The sequence below is a fragment of the Dama dama genome, chromosome 15 (assembly GCF_033118175.1).
Source record: "Dama dama isolate Ldn47 chromosome 15, ASM3311817v1, whole genome shotgun sequence".
In the NCBI taxonomy this organism is placed as follows: domain Eukaryota; kingdom Metazoa; phylum Chordata; class Mammalia; order Artiodactyla; family Cervidae; genus Dama; species Dama dama.
Genome location: NC_083695.1, coordinates 47,018,265 through 47,038,805, shown reverse-complemented (window position 1 = coordinate 47,038,805; position 20,541 = coordinate 47,018,265). Strand labels below are relative to the sequence as shown.

Sequence of the window (20,541 nt, the reverse complement as noted above, 5' to 3'; positions counted from 1 at the left end):
ACGACGCCCCCTGACCGACTCGGCGAGGAAAAGGAAAGTCTCCCACCACCCGGCTTCATCGTTTAGTGACCTCTAGGGCTGACTGCCTGTATTATTCGTGTCTTGGATGGGGGAGGGAATTCCGCCCGGCTTTAAGATGTTGAACTTGGAGAGAAAAATGGAAAACACTGCCTTACCTACCCAAAGCTAGCGAACAAACGGAGAGCAGAGGAATAAGTAATGATGATTTGAGCTTCATTAACGAACAATTGTTTGGCTTTGCTCCCTACTGTGGAATGAAGGTCCTCAGCCAACAATCTCCCCCGCCATAGAAAGGATGTGTGTGAGGATGGCTTATGGGACTTCCTATTTTTATTTTAAATTATATTTTATATTATCGATTTTTCCATGATTAGTGTTTGTATATGTAAGTACAAACATATCTGAGTAAATATTTGATTTGGCGTTGAGCTTTTGTCCACCTTAGACTTTCCTCACTATAGCGAAGTCACTCTGATTGTAGTGACTACTTCTAACAAGTATAGTTTTTCCTAGATCAAACTTGGCAGAAGCATAGATTCAGCCACTGACAGGTTCTCCCATAATATTCACTATAAACTGGGTAAAAGACATAGTTTATATTATCTTACTGAATTCATGGGTAAAATGTGAGCAAATACCCCTAAATATTCCAGAGTCGTTCTGTTGTCAAGGTGTGAACTATGGAATAATCATGTTCCTCCATTTATTTCCGATCACTTTGCATACTTAGCTATCTATGAGCAAATTGACAGGGTAAAAACGGTGGACTCAAAATATTCTCTAGGTCAATATTTACCCCCAGTGTGCTTAAGTGGTTCAGTCGTGTCCAACTCTGTGACCCTATGAACTGTAGTCCACCAGGCTCCTCTGTCCATGGGGATTCTCCGGGCAAGAATATTTGAGTGGGTTGCCATGCCCTCCTCCAGGGCATCTTCCTAGTCCAGGGATGGAACCCATGGCTCCTGCATTGCAGGCAAATTCTTTACTATCTGAGCCACCAGGGACAATAGGACAAGGTCAAATACCATCTTCATTTCTATAACACGCCTAGAATGCAACACTACAGAGAGTACAAAATATAGTGATGAATCATCTGCATGTTCATCCTCTACTATGGGAAATAGGTTACAAGGCAAGGTGCCACAACTTGGCTGATTTCCACTGCCTCTGGCAGCAGATGTAGCATGGAAGCAGGAATGGTATCTTCCATTGGTATACCTTATGCCTAGACCATATCTGGGAAGCAAAGAAAGTTGTCTGATCTATGGGCATGGAATCCTGCCATTCTTCTGTAGGAAGTGGCAAAGAACCTTTGTAGATCCAGAAGGATCTGTGAGTTAGGCAGTATTCATAGAGGCAATGCTAAGGAAAGTCCTGGCTCACCCATTACTGTGTAGACAATTTAACATTTGAGCCCCTTTCTCCATCTATCTAAGAAAATACCTGTTTAATAAAGATGAAATAAAATAATGCTGGCACACCACTTTAAAGTGCCTAGCACATACAGTGCCCATTAAATGCTAATCATATTATAGGCCTTTGGCAAGAGGCTAGTAGGATAGAGCAGAGTCCCAAGGGAATGGGAGCTGACAACTTGAATATATCCAGGTCGTAGGTCTGGATTCTTGCCACATGGACTGGAGTTGGGGGCTTCCCAGGTGGCTCAGTGGTAAAGCATCCTCCTGTCAATGCAGAGACATGGATTTGATCTCTGGATTGGTAAGATAACTCTGGAGGAGGAAATGGCAACCCACTGTAGTCTTCTTGCCAGGATAATCCCATGGAGCAAGGAGCCTGGCATGCTGTATAGTCCATGGGGTCACAAAGAGGCAGACAAGACTGAAGTGACTCAGCATGCAGGGACTGGGGTTGAGGACAAGATTGCCAGCAAGGAAATTATAAGCACAACTGGAAAGAAGTCTTTGCACCTAGAATGGGAGTTTGCTGGTAAGGGAAGTATGGGTGACCAGGGGCTCACTCCAAGGGGAGTACAGTTCCAAGTCTGTCTGTGGTGATGGGGACTCCTAATATACTACCTTTCCATTGCCTAAACCCACAGACAGGCATCGCCTACTTTTTCCTAGAGTTGTGGGCAAAGGGTCAGTCCTGAGCCAGGTGACCAGTGTTACCCTAAGAGCCAGTCAAACCTGACCATCCACCAAATGGTTAAACACATGTAACCATTTCTAGTTTTTTAATGTTTCACTGCAAACAAGATATAAGATATACTGCAATTGAGTAGAACTCTATAGTGGCATTTCATCTAACACAGTGGCTATACAAGTGTACCCAGAATGATGACTATAAAGGAATAATGGGGGACTTTCAAACAGAGAGTGAACAGTAACCTGCTAAGGTGCTGCAAGGCTATGAAGTGGTAGCACCAGCCCTTGTATTTATGTTTCCTGATTTTAAGTGTCTTTTTATTAATAATTAAAAAGTGCGTGGTTTCATCATGCCATTTGCCTGTTCTTTCTTGATTTTGAACTCTCTGTAGTACACTGGTGACAATTTTCTTTCACATGTTGTTTGGTATATTTCAAATATAGAGTAAATGGGATTTTCAGATTGATTAGAGGTGGATGTGAAACAACAGAGTGAAGATGACTGGAAGGTTTCAGACCTGCACATCCAAAGGAAGAGAACTGTCATTTAGATAGAGAAGGGATATGTGCAGTTTTGGGGGGAAATCAATAATTTGATTCTGAACAGTTAAACTCTACATGCCTAATAGACATTGAAATGGAGCTGTACAGTTAGCAATGGATTATAAAATAGTGTAACTCTGGGGAGACACACAGAGATATAAAAATTGATTGATCAATGTATTAAAGAAAGCCACAGGATTGAATGAGATCACACAGAGCACTAACTTTGATAACTTCTGACCTCAATCCAGAATACAAAATATATTTTCTATACTGACCAAATATATGTGTATAACTTAAAAGTTTCAAGAAGCAAATTTACCCTCCTTTTATCTTTATTTTGTTGGGTATTTTTGTTTTTTTAAACTTCTGCTTCCAACTCAATTGACTTTTTAACTGAGTACTTGTTGTGTCCTAGTTTGAAAATCACTGAAAGTTGCTGACCAAGGACATTAATTACATAATTTCTGGCAAAAAAGAAATCCAAAGGCTAGTCACATGGCACTTTAGAAATTAGATCAGCAAAGGAAACTTAGGAGCAGCCAGAGGTAAGAGGAGAAACAAAAGAGAGGAATCCTAAAGCCTGAAGGAAGAAAATGCTTCAGCTGTGTCATTGGTCCTAAGAAGTTGAGTACAGTGAAAACTGACCTTTGGGTTCGGCAGTACTACAGTCTGTTGAGAGTTTGAGAACACAGCATTTAAGACAGTGCCAGGCTGGGACAACCCTGAGGGATGGGATGGGGAGGGAGGTGAAAGGGGGGGTTCAAGATGGGGGACACATGTACACCCATGGCTGATTCATGTCAATGTATGGCAAAAACCACTACAGTAATTAGCCTCCAATTAAAATAAATTAACTTTTTTTTAAAAGTGCTAGGGATACAAACTTGATTTTTTTCAAATTTTATTTTCGAGATAGTAAATGGTGACAGCAAGTAGCTGTTTTTTGTTGTAAAGAGGAGCAGGGGAATGGCACAACAGCAGGCAAAAGATGTGAATGTTAAGGTTTTTCTGTTTAAATGTTTATATGCTAATAGAAACAGCCCAGTGATAAGGAAAGACTGTGCAGGAGAGTGACAACCGTAGGAAAAATCTCCTCATGAAGGGGTTGGTCATCTGTAGATGGGTAAACAAGGGCTGGTGAGCAGACAGACATGGTTAGCTTGGTAGACTTGTTTGAAGCATGTGGAATTTCTTCTCCAGTTATTCAAAGTTTAACTAAAAAAAAAAAAGCTGAGGGGGGGAGATGCTATTGGTTTCGGGAGAGGGTGAAAATCATCCAGGAGAATGTTGCAGCCCCACCCAGCCAAGCCCCATGATTTTTCACATGGACGACTGCTATACCTTTCCATTTCCTGACTTCCATCCTACAGTCTTTTTTCTACACTATCCCCAGTATGAGTTTTCAAAACTTAAATCCAGTTTTCTCAATTCAGAATAAAGCCCAAAGTTCTTGCCTATAGACCCCTCCATGAAATAGCCCTTTATTTCCTGTCATCTCCCTCACTTGCTTTGCTCCAGCCACCAGGCTTCTCTGGTATTTCTTCATTCAGTTCAGTCACTTAGTCGTGTCCAACTCTTTGAGACCCCATGGACTGCAGCACACCAGCCTTCCCTGTCCATCACCAACTCTGGGAACTTGCTCAAACTCATGTCTGTCTAGTTGGTGATACCATCCAACCATCTCATTCTCTGCCATCCCTTTCTCCTCCTTCCTTCAGTCCTTCCCAGAATCAAGGTCTCTCCCAACGCTGGAGCTATTTCTCCACTCTTCTCCAGTAGCATATTGGGCACCTACGGGCCTCTCAGTGTCGTATCTTTTTGCTTTTTCATACTGTTCATGGGGTTCTCAAGGCTCTAAGAATACTGAAGTGGTTTTTTGCCATCCCCTTCTCCAGTGGACCACATTTTGTCAGAACTCTCCACCATGACCCATCTGTTTTGAGTGGCCCTACACGGCATGGCTCATAGTTTCATTAAGTTAGACAAGGCTGTGATCCAAGGGATCAGTTAGGTTAGTTTTCTGTAATTGTGGTTTCCATTCTGTCTGCCCTCATTTCTTCATTACCTCAGGCAAAGAACACTTTCTCCCCATTTCTTCACTTTATGACTCTCCTTAAATGTTAACTTTCTCATAGTGACTGTACGTGACCACCCTTTTTAAAACAGCACTCATATCTGTCACCCTTCTCTGCTTGGCTTTTGTCTTAGCACTTATTACCATCTGTGGCTGAGACATTTCCAGCTCATGAAATATCCATTCCCCACCCCCACAATTCTTACAATTAGGTAGGGCCATATGCCTAGCTCCAACCAATGGGCTGTGAGCAGAAGGATGCTTCTATGCTTCTAGGCAAAAGCATATTGGAGCCACCATGCAACCCTCCAGCTCTCTTCCGCTGTTGCAGCAATTTCGGAGACCACGTGTTGCACCAGCAGGCCATACAACAGAAACAGACTGAATCACTGAGTCACCTCATCAGGCAGTTAGTTGCCTGAGAAGTTGCAGGGGTGAGGAATAAACTTTGTTGTGTTTAAGCCACTGAGCTTTGGGGGCTTTATGTGTTACCACATCATAACAGCATCTATTTATTATGGTCTGAATTATATCTCTTTAAAATTTATATGTTTAAGTCCTAAGTCCCAGTACCTCTGAATGTGACTGTATTGAAGAAAGGCCCTTTAAAAAGGTACTTAAGTTAAAATAAGGTCATTCAAGTGGTCCCTCATCCATTATGAGTGGGTGTCCTCATAAGAGGAGGACAGATGCCCACAGAGGGAAGACCATATGAAGACACAGGGAGAAGACCCCTATCTGGAAGCCATGGATAGAGGCGTCACAGGAAACCAACCCTGCCAACTCCTTATCTAAGACTTCCAGCTTCCAGAGCTGGGAGAAAATAAATCATTTAAGCCACCCAGTCTATGGTACGTTGTTATGACAGCCCGAGTAAACAAATACATCCTAACACCAATGCTCCACCTGGCATGTTTATTTCTGTTGTTTCCCTTCTCTAGAATATAAGCACACAATGAAAGCACGCTACGTCCACAGCCTTTAGAATAGTATCTGAAACCTCACAGAGGCTCAGTAAATAATGAATGAATCCTGTATTTAAATGAAATTTAAACTAAGGGGAACCCTTAAACTATTATGAGTAGAGATAAACTGGTAAAACCTACTTTGGAAAACTCATTAATATCATCCAATAGGTCTGTGATCCAGGAATTCTGCTCTTAGGCACAGACTGCAAAGAAATGTGTATACATGTGCTCCAAGAGACATATGTACCAATGTCCACAGCAGCACTATATGTAATACTCAGAGCTAGAAACAACCCAAATGTCCATTAACAGTAGATGGAAGAATTGTGGCACAGTCATATATCGGGTTGGCCAAACCATACGGGTTTTTCTGTAACACGGTACAAAAAATCCGACTGAACTTTTTGGCCAACCCAATAAAATAATACATTGATGAAAAATTCAGTACAACTACATGCAACCCAAATAAGTCCCACAATCAACATTGAATGAAAAAAGCCATGTAAATACATGCCATACAATGCCACTAAGTAAAGGTTTTTGGGGGTTTTTTTTTTGTGTTTTTTTTTTTTTTTTTGAAAAGCAAAACTACAGGAATACATGCTTAGGTGGTAAAACCACTTTAAAAAATGCAAGAAAATTACTATCACAGCAAGGAAGAATGGTGGCTACCTTTAGAGACGAGGGGATAGTGACTGGGAAAGGGTCGAAAGCAGGAATGAGTTCTGGGTACTAACAATGTTTAATATTTCTTAATGTGGGCAATAGTTTACACAGTGATTTGCTCCGTGGTAAGTCCCTGAACTACATATATTTTGAATATATTCACTTTTCTTTGTTTTTAAATTTTTAAATGGTTAAAAATGAAAAAAAAAATCAAAATGCAGGCTTAGGTCTAGGGGACCAACCATCCAACAGAATTATCATGATAGAATAGAGGCAATGCAGAGATTAATTTTTTAAATTAAATCCCTGAGCTATAGAAAATGTTGAGAGTTCAAAACAAGTAAACAAACATCAAGAAAAATTGATGCAAGTGAAATTTCAGATGTCTAAAAACTAAGACAAAAATCTGTAGTCTCCAGAAACAAATAAAAAACCATCCAAGACCTACGTATTAGACTAGCACTAGGGTTCTGTCACCAACACTGCATACACAAGTCAGTGGTCAAGGGTCTTCAAACTTTTGAGGGAAAAGACTTCTAGACCCAGACAAGCCACCAGTCAAGTGTGAGGGCATATGAAAGACACTTTATACATGTCAGGAAGGCCTCAAAGCTTCTATTTCCTAGGCCCTTGAGATTTTCCTCAAGGATCCTGAACCAGAGATGAAAAGAAACATTGTTGTCTAAGTTGATGAAGTTTGAATGGGGTGTGTTAAGACTGGATGGTAATATAAAAGTCAATACTGATTTCCTTTTTTTGGAGGGTTGGATAGAAGTTGTATAGGAGAGTGTCCTTAGAGGAAATACACTCTGGAATATTTATTTGCTGGATGGGCATCATGTCTGCATGTTACTCTTAAACGGTTCAGAAAAAGACAAATGAAAATGGTTATATACACTCAGTTCAGTTGCTCAGTCGTGTCCGACTCTGCAACCCCATGAATCACAGCACACCAGGACTCCCTGTCCATCACAAACTCCCGGAGTTTACTCAAACTCATGCCCATTGAGTCGGTGATGCCATCCAGCCATCTCATCCTCTGTCGTCCCCTTCTCCTCCTGCCCCCAATCCCTCCCAGCATCAGGGTCTTTTCCAATGAGTCAACTCTTCGCATGAGGTGGCCAAAGTATTGGAGTTTCAGCTTCAGCATCAGTCCTTCCAATGAACACCCAGGACTGATCTCCTTTAGGATGGACTGGTTGGACCTCCTTGCAGTCCAAGGGACTCTCAAGAGTCTTCTCCAACACCACAGTTCAAAAGCATCAATTTTTCGGCGTTCATCTTTCTTCAGAGTCCAACTCTCACATCCATACATAACCACTGGAAAAACCATAGCCTTGACTAGACAGACCTTTGTTGGCAAAGTAATGTCTCTGCTTTTTAATATGCTATCTAGGTTGGTCATAACTTTCCTTCCAAGGAGTAAGCGTCTTTAATTTCATGGCTGCAGTCACCATCGGCACTGATTTTGGAGCCCAAAAAAATAAAGTCTGACACTGTTTCCACTGTCTCCCCATCTATTTCCCATGAGGTGATGAGACCAGATGCCATGATCTTAGTTTTCTTAATGTTAAGCTTTAAGCCAACTTTTTCACTCTCCTCTTTCACTTTCATCAAGAGGCTTTTTAGTTCCTCTTCACTCTCTGACATAAGAGTGGTGTCATCTGCATATCTGAGCTTATTGATATTTCTCCCGGCAATCTTGATTCCAGCTTGTGCTTCCTCCAGCCCAACGTTTCCCATGATGTACTCTGCATATAAGTTAAATAAGCAGGGTGACAATATACAGCCTTGACGTACTCCTTTTCCTATTTGGAACCAGTCTGTTGTTCCATGTCCAGTTCTAACTGTTGCTTCCTGACCTGCATACAGGTTTCTCAAGACACTCAAAGAGAATACAAATATGAAAAATCAACAGCTAAGGAATCAGTAAAAGGACTGTGGGCATTCTTTTTCCTGTGCTTACAACTTTTCTATAAATTTGGAAGAATTTCAAAATAAAACAGACTAAATTAAAACAGAAGGCAAATGATTATGTGAAGAATGTCTTCAAGAATAATTCACAGGGAATTCCCTGGCAGTCCAATGGACTCTGCGCTTTCACTGTCAAAGCTGAGGGCCATGGTTCATTCAATCCCTGGCTGAGGAACTAAGAACCCATAAGCCACGTGTGGCATGACCAAAGTGAATGAATTAATAAAAAATTAAAATTATTTTTAAAAATGAAGAATTCATAACAAAACAATATGATTGAGAACATGAACATTCTTAATCTGATAAGAGCAAGTACATTTTCTTTATTACATTAAGAGAAAGCAAAGCAACTGGAAACAAAACAAAACCCCATGGGCTGTACAAAAAAAGAATAAAAATGACAAAAAAACATATATTTTTAAGCCAAAGAAAGGAATTAAAGGAAAGCCCATTCTAGCAACCCTGGATTATGGAAAAGAAAATATCATACTATCAGGCTATTTGTGTCTTCAATAATATTTCTATAAATTTAATATTTTAACTTATTTTTTGCCTTTTAATGTAAAATCAACCTAAAAGCAAAGCAGAAAAGACTATATAATCACTTAAAGTTGATTTAACAAGGGTTTATATGCAATGCTTGGGAACAAGGATAGACAGACAGGAAGGCAATTCCTGCCTTCACGGACTTGCCATCTTGTGCAATTTAAAGGATAGCACAAGTATCAAAATAATACCATGGTATATTCCATGAAGCAAAAGTATTAATGTAAAAGAAAGGGTATTGACTTAGAGAGAGATCAGGGAAGCTTTCTTCAGAAAGTAATGATCAAGCTGGCATCTGACAAAATAGAGTAGATGTTAATGGGCAAACAAGCTAGGAAAACTAAAAGTTAGTGTGGGCAAATCCCTGAAAACGTGGATAAACCAGTACAGCATGAGGCTGGAGATGCAGATGGAAGCCAGAATACAGGGGTCTTACTAATAAGAAGGGTTGGGATTTGAGTCTTAGAATAAGAACATAAGAAGAGTCACTGATACATTTTGACGTTGATGTGCTTAATTTTTTTGGTTCTGCAAGCACAGTACATTTAAGAACATAAAATGGGTCATGAAGGACATAGAACTAAATTCAAAGAGCTTGGTGAGGAAGCTATTGCAATAGCTCAGGTGAAAGCTATGGTAACATGGGCTAGGGTAACTGCAGAGGAGTAGGTGAATTTGAAATACTTCCCTGGTGACTCAGATGGTAAAGAATCTACCTGCAATATAGAAGATCTGGGTTCTATCCCTGGGTCAGGAAGATCCCTGGAGGAGGAAATGGCTACCCACTCCAGTATTCTTGCCTGGACAACTCCACGGACAGAAGAAACTGGCAGGCTACAGCCCATGGGGTCGCAGAGAGTCAGACAAGACTGAGGGACTAACATTTTCACTTTTATCAATGTAACTCAACGACTGCTGTGGGCTAAATATGTGTCTCCTCCAAATTCCTATGTTGAAGCCATAAACCCAATGAGGATGTATTTGGAGTAAGGAAGTAATTAAGATTAAATGAGGTCATAAGAGTGAAAGGATCATCAGAGGATCCCATGGTATTAATGTGTTTTTTTTTTAATATTTATTGATTTGCTTTCAATGGGTCTTAGTTGTGGCTCACAGGCTTCGCTGCTCCGGAGATGTGGGATCTCAGTTCCCTGAAGAGGGATCAAACCAGTGTCCCCTGCATTGCAAGGCAGATTCTTAACCGCTGGCCCGCCAAGGAAGTCATGCTATTAATGTATGTCTTTATGAGAAGAGACGTCAGAGTTCCACGTGTACACACTAAGGAAAGGCCATGTCAGAAAGCAGCTCTCTGAAAGGCAGAGAGAGAGAGAGGGCTCACCAGAAACGCACCCTGCTGAACCCTGACCTGGGACTTCTAGCCTCCAGAACTGTGAGAAAATTAATTCTGTGGTTTAAGCCACACAGTCCGTGGTAGTTTGTGTTATGGCAGCATGAGCAGACTAATGCACTAAAAAACTGGAAAGTAAAAGTCTTAAGGTAATGTATTATCATGCTAAATTCCATATCTGTAATAATGTGGTATCAAAAAATAATGTCTATTTACCTTGGCTACTATTATGATGGTAACTACCAAAAAAATTAGAGCTCATTAAGAGACTGGGGAGGTATTTGGTGAAATCTTTACTTTCATTTTTCATCCTTTTATAGTTTTCCTAAAAATATGTAATTTACTTTCATCACTTTGAAAGTTTAACATAATTTTCAAAGAAAAGTGAAAAGATCATACCTTTTTTCCTAAATTCCTGCCACTCACATCTACTTTTACAATTTTTGTTGTATGTAACCTTGTTTGTCAGTTTTCAATCAACTTTCTTAACCTATATCAATTTATTTTCTACTTGTTACTTAGTTACATTTTTCTTCTGATACACATTAAAAATATAATTATTCTTAAAATGTTCACCTGTACCACTTAAAATCATCTCATGTTCCAGGAGTGGTATTAGTTAGTGAAGTCGCTCAGTCATGTCCGACTCTTTGTGACCCCATGGACAGTAGCCTGCATCAGGCTCCACCGTCCATGGGATTTTCTAGGCAAGAGTACTGGAGTGGGTTGCCATTTCCTTCTCCAAGGAATGGTATAGGGGTCATAATTTGGAAAACACTGCTAAATGTAAGACTGAATTATCTGTCATAATGGCATAAAACCATATTATTAAACATCAGAAAATTAATTCCTTTTTCATAATTAAATACCTCCATAAGTCACAACACTTATATAATTTTAAAACATCCTAGTATGTGAAATTTCCATATTAGAATGACTAAAATTCACTAAACTATGTGAAATATTTGCAAGTTAAAAGTTAAAATTTTTCAGACATTTTTAGTGCTGCTAAAACCAAATGCTTACTGTTCTAAAAAATCCAGAAGCTAGATTTTATTAAAGTCAGTTATATAAACAGTATAAATGCATTTATTTTTATTATGGTTAAACTGTCCAATACAATTAATTAATTTAACTAATGTTCAACCAGTGCCTATATGTAAGGCATTCTATTTACTAGCAATTCAAGGATAGATCTGAGGTCTCTAAAAATTATGATCACTTTCTCATAAGAATTTAAGACATAAAGAAATGCCTCCCAATAATGATATAATTTCTTGAATTAAACTGGTTTAATTCTCAGTGACTTAGAAATTAGTAAAAAGACTCAACTTTGACCAAAATCTCTGATAAACTTAAAGCAAGATTGATTTCTACTATGCATGGTCTTGGTTTAAAAAGCATAGTGCACTAAGCATATATCAAATATGTCCTAAGCATTCATTTTTATCTATAGAATAAAATGTTTTGGTCCATTTTTCAGCAGCCTATCTACATAACAGAGTTCTTAAGATTTTAAATATCTAAAGCACAGGTGGTCTTGATAAAGGGAAGAAAAAGTGAACTACGCGACACAGAAATATTTTTCACTAGCCTATACAGATAGCCCCCCTTAAAAAGTATGCTATTAACCCCTAATAGTAGAGGGAAGTAGAGGGCTTCCCAGCTGGCACAGTGGTAAAAAATCTGCCTGCCAATGCAGGAGACATAAGAGATGCTGGTTCAATCCCTGGGTCAGGAAGATCCCCCAGAGTAGGAAATGGCAACCCACTCTAGTATTTTTGCCTGGAAAAAATCTCATATACAGAGGAGCCTGGTGGACTACATTCCACGTGGTTGCAAAGAGTTGGACACAACTGAGCACAAGAAATAGAGGAAGGGTAACAGAACTCTCCATTTTGTTCACCTCTGGTAGCCTCTGGTACCCATGCACATCCCACCTGGGTTGGACTAGAGTTGCAGAGTCCACTTGGGTTGCCAGTTAGCTATTTGCCAGGGTTCAGCATCAGATTCAACTAAGCTTCCATAAAGCAAGTGGCCTCCTCAAAGCTTGAATGCTGTATTAGCTGCATCTGGGGAGCAGGATCCTTATACTGTAAAAGAATTCTTTTATACTGATAGTCATTTTTTCCAAGCAGAATAAATTACTGATTTATTTAAATGGTTTTATCTTTTAAGTATTTATAAGAGAAAACTGTTGTAAGTAATCAAATCAAAATCATAATGAAATTGAATATTTATTTGAATTTTTCCTGGTAATAGCACTCAACATAAGAAAAACAAACCAAGCTGTGAGATTCTGTTTTCAATATACTCATTTTTCAAAAAGTGAAAAGTTGGGTTCTCTATTTAATGGCAACAAGTGGGACTACCATTCAAAAAGCAATATTTTAAGAAATATATACTATGATTTACATGATGTGTTTTATATTGTAGAATGGATACATATCCAAATGCCAATCTGAATATAGAAGAAATACATATGTTAAAACCACACTGGAAAACCAAATGTTCTTTTTTTATAAAAAGCTTGACATAAAAAGGAACTTGCCAGTAAACTCAATGAACTTTCACGTATGGGTTTTTTTTTAAATCCCCACCCACACCACCCCCACAAAAAGACTGTAGATTTGAGTAGAGCCATTATATGACAGCTCATTTCTGTACAACATGGAAGCTGGTTACACAGTCAATGTTAACTTCCTAAAGTGCATCTTTTGAAGACTTGTTTAGTAAAATTGCAATATCAATACTTAACACAAGACATGTAATAACAAAGCTACATCATTATAAAGTTTTTAAAACTACTTTTAAAACTTTTTGATTCACCAAAGAATAGAGGTGTCAAATACAGTAGCTTTCTCATTCTCCAACAGTATGCATAATAAGCTTTTGTTATTTGGCAAGTCTTTTGGAGTCGAACAAAAATAATGCAGTCTAAACAACATTTCTTCTGTCACTGTAATACGATTCCTTGTGCAGAACAGTTAGGCGCAGAGCAAGAGTTAGATTTTTGGAAGTTTTGGTGCATTAACCACAGGATTTGCCTCCTGTAAGTATCTCCTCCCTGCACTCTTGTAATCATAGGTGCAGCTGTGAGTTTCTGCATAGCGATGAGATGCACAGAAGTTGTTTCCACATCTAAAGCACAAAAAAAGTTTATGTGAATAGTCACATTTCTCTAAGAGCCTCCTCTCTTTGGAAGATCAAAGCTTGACTTCAGGTAGTCCAACAGGAGCCCTTTGGTTCTCTTTAGCAATTTCAGAATTGACATTTTCCCTTCTACATATAAACAAGCACAGGCTTCCCCCAGCTCCAAAAGAACAAGTTAATTGTCCATGAATGTGGAAGTGTATAATAAAGAATCTCTTCTGCAGTGAAAGAGGATGTAGACCTTTATGAAGTAGTAAAACTGCGAAAGCCAACAGATATGTGTACCTTCTTTCATATCTAGTAAGCCTGGGAAAACTGTTAATTTCTGAGAAATTCAGTCTAATAAGAAAATCAAATTATGTAATACCTAACTATGCCATGAAAGGATTTTAAAGTATTTCAACAACAAGGTAAGCTGTTTCCATTTGAACAGAATACACTTTAAAAAGCAGCAGCTTTACTTAAAGCCTGGCCTCAACCTAAGGGCAGACACCATCCTTGGAGCATATTAATCAATACTACTAAATAGTTATTGGTAGAAAAAACTCATTATTTTTGTAAACATATTATTCATCTCTTTTGAAACAAAAGTGTACCATATAATTAACAGTACATTAACATTAAATTTAGTCCTTTTTATTCAATTTAAAATAGAATCTTGGAAACAGGCATTCTCCCAAGCTACATTCAAAGAAAAACCAAATCTATCTATCACAAGACAAAGAGAACACACTCTTCCATTGGCTTATATATCCTACTTTAGAGGGCAGGAGAGGATCTCAGGAGTTTGGAAATGCATAAGCTATCTATTTGCTCTTTACTTCAGCCAATAAGGAGTTCAGCTGAGGACTGCTATTTGAACATCATCTAAATGGTATTATGAAGAGGCAATTTAGAGAACATATTCTATTGTATCCTTAAGCTGGGTCACCACAAAGCATCTCAACTTTTCAGCTAGCCAACCTGCCTGCATTCGTAGCTAGTAGCCAGTCCAGTCTTCTTTCCACAAAGAAAACAATGCTTTGTTGTTTTCTTCTTTGTTTGAATAGGGGCTTTCACAGGTGGGAGGTGATGAGTACATTCTCCTGTTCAGAGAAAGGACACCTTGATTAATACAGAAATAAAATTCTAAATGTGAAATGCTATAAAACAAAACATTAAACACATTCCTGTCACAGCAAACCTCTAAGCCATAAATATTAATTTGTGCTTTTTTATATCTAAAATTACTTATAGAATCTGTAATAAAGATGATCTAGAACTGTTATTTCTCTTAAGACATGGTAATTTCTACTGACTAAGACATTTTTATCCATACCAACACCTTTCTGATTATTTCTGAGGGCAATATGTATATTTAAAGTACACTAAACTTTGACAGATAATCAAGAAAAATATCTGGCTCAAAATCGTATTTAAGGAACAACATAGTATGTATTAAAATCACCCTGTTCTTTCACACCAAGAAGGAGCATGAGAATATCATGAAACTCATTTCTTAGTACTAACTATACCATAGAAACTAAATTCATCGAACCATGAGCAAATTATTTAACTTTAAAACTTCAATTTGTTCATTTTTAAGATAACAGGACATGTATTTTTCTCCCTAAGTTTCTAACTCCCTAAGTTTCAAAGGTCAACTCAGTTCTTCTCACAACAGAAAGCATTCTGAATTTTTAAAGCAGTATCACCAATAGTGATCTGTAGGGTGCACTGTTCAATTTCACAGTACTACAACCGTTCCAAAAAACATTTACTAAATTCTGGGCTATAGCAACAGGTTGATTTTTTATCTTAAATATAACAGCACATCTGCTATTATATGAGAAAGAATTAAATCAGTTTAAAACTAAGTGAAATGCTTTTAAAACTGAGCAGAACTCCAACAAACCCCACTCATGAGCAGAGGCTCAATGTCCTCATCCATAGCTGTCACACTAAAGTCCAAGTACACGGTGCTTGGTGGCACCCAGAGGCCAAGAAGGAAGAAACAAACAAAGCAAAAACAAAGGGAAGGAGTGAGAAGAAAAACAGTGTAGAGTGTCAATGGAAATGGGACCCATTCTCTACTACCAAAAAACGTTTGGGAGGCCTGGGCTTAATGCTACTAGCAAGCTAAAAGTAATCTTCCAAGGGTTCAAAAAGTTGGAGTTACAGTTAATTGGCAGTATGCCTTTTGCCACAATCCAGATTGGGTTCTGTATATCAAGCAGAATAAAATTAATGCTTTATGACTAGTCTAAGATACACTCCCAGATCTTACCCAAAACTGGGGAAAAAAAAAAAACTGCCCCAAACTGGAAACTAACTTATGACTTCTAATGGTGGTCAGGTACCAACTCAAGCCAATAAGCACTTTCTTCTTCAAGGGCACTTAAGAGTTCTTAAGAACATTTCACAAAGGTGATGGGATACTTTCCTCTTCTTAAGTAATAAAAATAAGACAGGCATTTGCATAGGACACAGAGGAAAGGCACATACTACCAGATATCCTCTGAAGTTCATCCAATAGCAATTATCTTTGGAATTCAGGCTTAGGATGTTGTTCCTTAAATAAAAGTTAAAAAAAAAAAAGAATCTGTTGACAAAAATTTAGTTTAGTGTAGTCATATTTTCATGTTTTTGTTTCCTTGGGGTACGTAAGTTTCCCAACCCTTTTTTCATTCAGGAACTCTTGCGAATGTGCAGAAACAGCACCCAGCAGTGACCAGAATGAGGTGGCACATAAACATAACTGCAGTCCTCTCCTACAACAACGGTTTCCATTTATCCTCCTCCCCACTAGAGAAAAAAAATTTATTAGTCACATGCTCCATGCTGGGAACCAGCCCAAATAGGTAAGTTCCCTCCTACAAAGAGGAAAAATTCAACTTCCATGGACCGACATTCAAGGACTTGTGTGTCCAATATGCCTTTATACCTTTTCAGAGTCATGCTCTATCATGTGCCACATCATCCCCACCCTGAATGATGCACCAGATCCATTTACAAGTGCCATCTCCTCTTCTAAAATGCTCAGTAACTTTTGTCAACTTAGTAAAATTCTACTTATTATTATTTTATTAATTATTAACTCTTCTCTGAAGCCTTCTCTCCAATATGTAATGAACATATATGGAAAAAGAAAAAGTCAATAAAATAATGCCGATGTGAAGAGCTGCTTTTCAGAATGAGAGTAAAGATATTTGGATTAAGGCACTTGTTTGGCACTTTCTACTTTAATATTTGGTCTAACACGATGATCTATAAAAATTCACCCAACAGAAAAGTCAGCCAATAATGTAATAAGGCAGTGTTTGTGATACAAGTTTGGTAGTCATCTGCCTAAAAATGATAACTAAAATGATGAAGATGGGTACGATTTCCAAGGAAGACCTTACAGTGAAAAGCAAAGATAACCAATGAAAAAACTTAATTAAACAAAATTTATGCCAGAATTTTCAAAAACTCTTCTAAGTAATTGAGAATGATACTGTTATTATTGTATGGCAGGAAGGAAATGGCAGCAAGTTACATAGCTCTAGTTTGGGTAGCTCAGTCAGTAAAGGATCTGCGTGCAGTGCAGGAGACCTGGGTTCGATCCCTGGGTTGGGAAGATCCCCTGGAGAAGGAAATAGCAACCCACTCCAGTATCCTTGCCTAGAAAATCTGATGGACAGAGGAGCCTGGTGGGCTGCAGTCCATGGGGTCACAAAGAGTCAGACACGACTAAGCGACTAACACACATGCAAACTGCAGGTAGCAGTTGATGACCTAAATGAAATCAATCAAAAGAGTATATATCTGGGGACAAGCAGAGGGGCTGGTAAAACAAATGCAAAAGAAACCGGAAGTTTAAAAAAACACAAAAACAAAAATCTATAAAAATGTTAACAGCCCAGAATAAAAAAAGAAAGGAAAGAGAAAAACTCTTAAGAAGAAGGACCATAACAATCAAGATAAGTATACAGAATCATCCATTGAATTGAAAATTATGAAGATCTTTTCAGCAACAGCAGTTTCAGAAGAAAGCACTGTAGCTTAAATTAGAGTTTAGAGAGATAGAATAAGTACAACTCAAACTTCCAAGAGGCTGAGCTGTAGATTAGTACAAGACAGATTTAAATAGATGTCAAAAGAAAATTGACATCTATTTATGGCTTTCCAGGTGGCACTGGAAAGAACCCACCAGCCAATGCAGGATATGTAAGAGATGCAGGTTCGATCCCTGGGTCGGGAAGATCCCCTGGAGAAGGATGTGGCAACCCACGCCAGTATTCTTGCCTGGAGAATCCCATAGACAGAGGAGCCTGGCGGGCTACAGTCCACGGAGTCGCAAAGAGCTGGACACAACTGAAGCAACTTAGCACACATGTACAAAGGAAAATAATTATAAGATTAAAAGTAGATACATTAATCAAAAACAGCATGGCACTGGCATAAAGACAGACATATAGATCAATGGAACATAACAGAGAACTCTGAAATCAACTCTCACAAATATAATCAAATGATTTTTGACAAGGTACTAATAAGACCATTTGATGGGGGAAAAGACAGTTTTTTTTAAACGAATATAGCCTCCAAAACGGAATGAAAAATTTGCAACCCCATGGGACTATACAATCCATAGAATTCTCCAGGCCAGAGTACTGGAGTGGGTAGCCTTTCCCTTTTCCAGGGAATCTTCCCAACCCAGGGATCGAACCCAGGTCTCCCACATTGCAGGTCGATTCTTCACCAGCTGAGCCACAAAAGGGAAGTCCAAGAATATTGGGGTGGGTAGTCTATCCCTTCTCCAGCGGATCTCCCTGACCCAGGAATCGAACCAGGGTCTCCTGCATTGCAGGCTGATTCTTTGCCAATGCAGCTATCAGGGAAGCCCCGAAAACTGGATATCCACATGGAAAAGAATGAAGTTGGACCCTTACATTACACCATGTATAAAAATTAATTCAAATGTATTAAAGATCTAATGTAAGACCTAAAACTACACAACTTCTAGAAGAAAATGTAAGGGAAAAGCTTCATTAACAGTGGATTTGGCAACAATTTATTGAACACAATATGAGGCACAGGCAACAAAGAAAAAAAAAAAACAGACAAATTGAACTTTATGAAAATTAAAAACTGTTGAGCATCAAGACATAATCAACAGAGTAAAAAGGTGACCTATAGATGGGAGAAATATTTGCAAACCATACATAAGGAATTAATATCTAGAATATATGGAGACAAGAAAACCAAGAAACAAATTCAAAAATGGGCAAGGTGTTTTTTTTTGTTGTTTCCTGCCTCCAGGGCAAGGAATTTGAACACACAATTCTCCAAAGATCTCCAAACAGCACATTAAGAGATACTCAACATAACTAATCATCAGGGAAATGCCAATCTAAATCACAAGATACCACCTCATATCTGTTAGGATGCTCACTATCAAACAAACAGAAAATAACAAGTATGGTGAGAAAGAGAAATTGGAAACCTTGTACATTGCTGCTGGGAATGTAACATAGCTCAGCTACTATGGAAAAGAATACAGTAATTCCTAAAAAAATTTAAAAAAAAAATTAAAAACAGAACTACCATATGATCCAGTAATGCCACTTCTGGATATACACTCAAAAGAATTGCAATCAGAGTCTCAAAGAGATACTTGTACACTTGTGTTTGTAGTAACATTATTCACAGTAGCTAAAATGTGGAAGTGACATGTGTTCATTCATAGATGCATAGGTAAGCAAGATACTGTATATACAACAATAGAGTATTATTCAGCTTAAAAAGTATGGGAATTTTGACACATGCTACAACATAGATGAACCTTGGGAACATTATGCTACATAAAGTAAGCCAGGCACAAAAAGACAAATACTGAATGATTTCACTTATGTGAGGTACTGAGAGTAGTTAAAATTATAAACAGAAAAAAGAACGGTGGTTGCCAGAGTTTGGGGAGAGACAGTAATGAGGAGTTAAAGTTTAATGGGTTCAGAGTTTCGATTTTGAAGATGAAATGAGTTCTGGAGATACATGGTGATATTGTTTGGCTAAAAATGTGAATGTACTTAATACCATTCAAATGTACACTTAAAAATGGTTAGGACAGCAAATTTTATTACAATAAAAAATTGAAAAAAGTAGATATATTACAACTTTAGAACCTTGGGCTTTATACAGTAGTGGAAACAAACCTTAGTTATCTCTTTAAAGACATGAAACTCACATGACAATCATAACACATAATGTATCCTTTAGAATCTTGGGGCTACAAACGTGGTACATATTTGTTAAGAGTTTCCATCTCTAGACTGGGTATTAGAACACAAAAGATGATTGTAATGGCTTCTTCGGAAATATTTGGTCAGTATACCTTTAAGATATTACTGGTAGAAGTAATGCTAATAATACAGTCATTTCTGCTAGTATGCCTTGGAAAGGGCTAGTCAAAGAGACTGTCCCTTTCTTTTATCCAGAAATAACCAGTTCATCAAATGGAGCTCTTACTGTCCTTGATACTGGACCATGAGTTTAAGAAACACCTTTCTAGAGTATTTTCTCAAAATTCATCCTGTACCCAGCATGGCTCTAGAGTGGCCAGGGACTAGATAAATTGTGAAATACATGTTAATTTTTAATTCATCTTATCTTTTCACATAGACCATATCCTTTTCCAGACAATAGAGACCTCAGTTTCAATTTTTGTTTTATTCTTCAAATATGCCCTACATTCAGTTCTCTTAATCATTTTCTTTAGTGGAACAAAGTCTAAGGAAGTTTACTCTGTATATACCACAGAGAATGTTCTTCTCATTACTCTTTGAAAATTCAAATTCATAGTATGCATAATGCTATGATTATTAGCCTTATATTGTTTTTAAAATTATCTGTAGCTTACCTACTCTTTTCCCTGATGTTGTATTATTTCCATTCATTCCAATACCACGGGCAGACTACAATTAAAACACAAAACATCTACAGAGGTGAGTTAATGGAAAACAGAGATTACCTAACATGAAATAATTATATTTTATGACAAAAATGTTGATGAACTTTCATTTTAAATTATTTAATCTATTTTTAGGTAAATTAACTTGGGACCTGGCTGTCACATCCATCAATATTGTACTTATTCTTTACCTTCAAGAGAGTAAAAGT

At 38.1% G+C, this 20,541-nt stretch overlaps 1 protein-coding gene across 2 annotated transcripts in view; it reads right to left on the bottom strand.

Annotated features, from left to right (window-relative positions):
- Positions 1-8,806: 8,806 nt before the first annotated feature.
- The window catches only part of ZFAND4 (zinc finger AN1-type containing 4), a 61,730-nt gene continuing 49,995 nt past the window's right edge, over positions 8,807-20,541 (bottom strand). For both annotated transcript variants that reach the window (XM_061162031.1, XM_061162033.1), the window contains 3 exons: positions 20,282-20,336; positions 14,369-14,486; positions 8,807-13,389 (listed from right to left, as the gene is read on the bottom strand). In XM_061162031.1, coding sequence (XP_061018014.1) covers positions 13,254-13,389; positions 14,369-14,486; positions 20,282-20,336 — 309 coding nt within the window. In that variant the 3' untranslated portion in view covers positions 8,807-13,253. The remainder of the gene's footprint in view (positions 13,390-14,368; positions 14,487-20,281; positions 20,337-20,541) is intronic.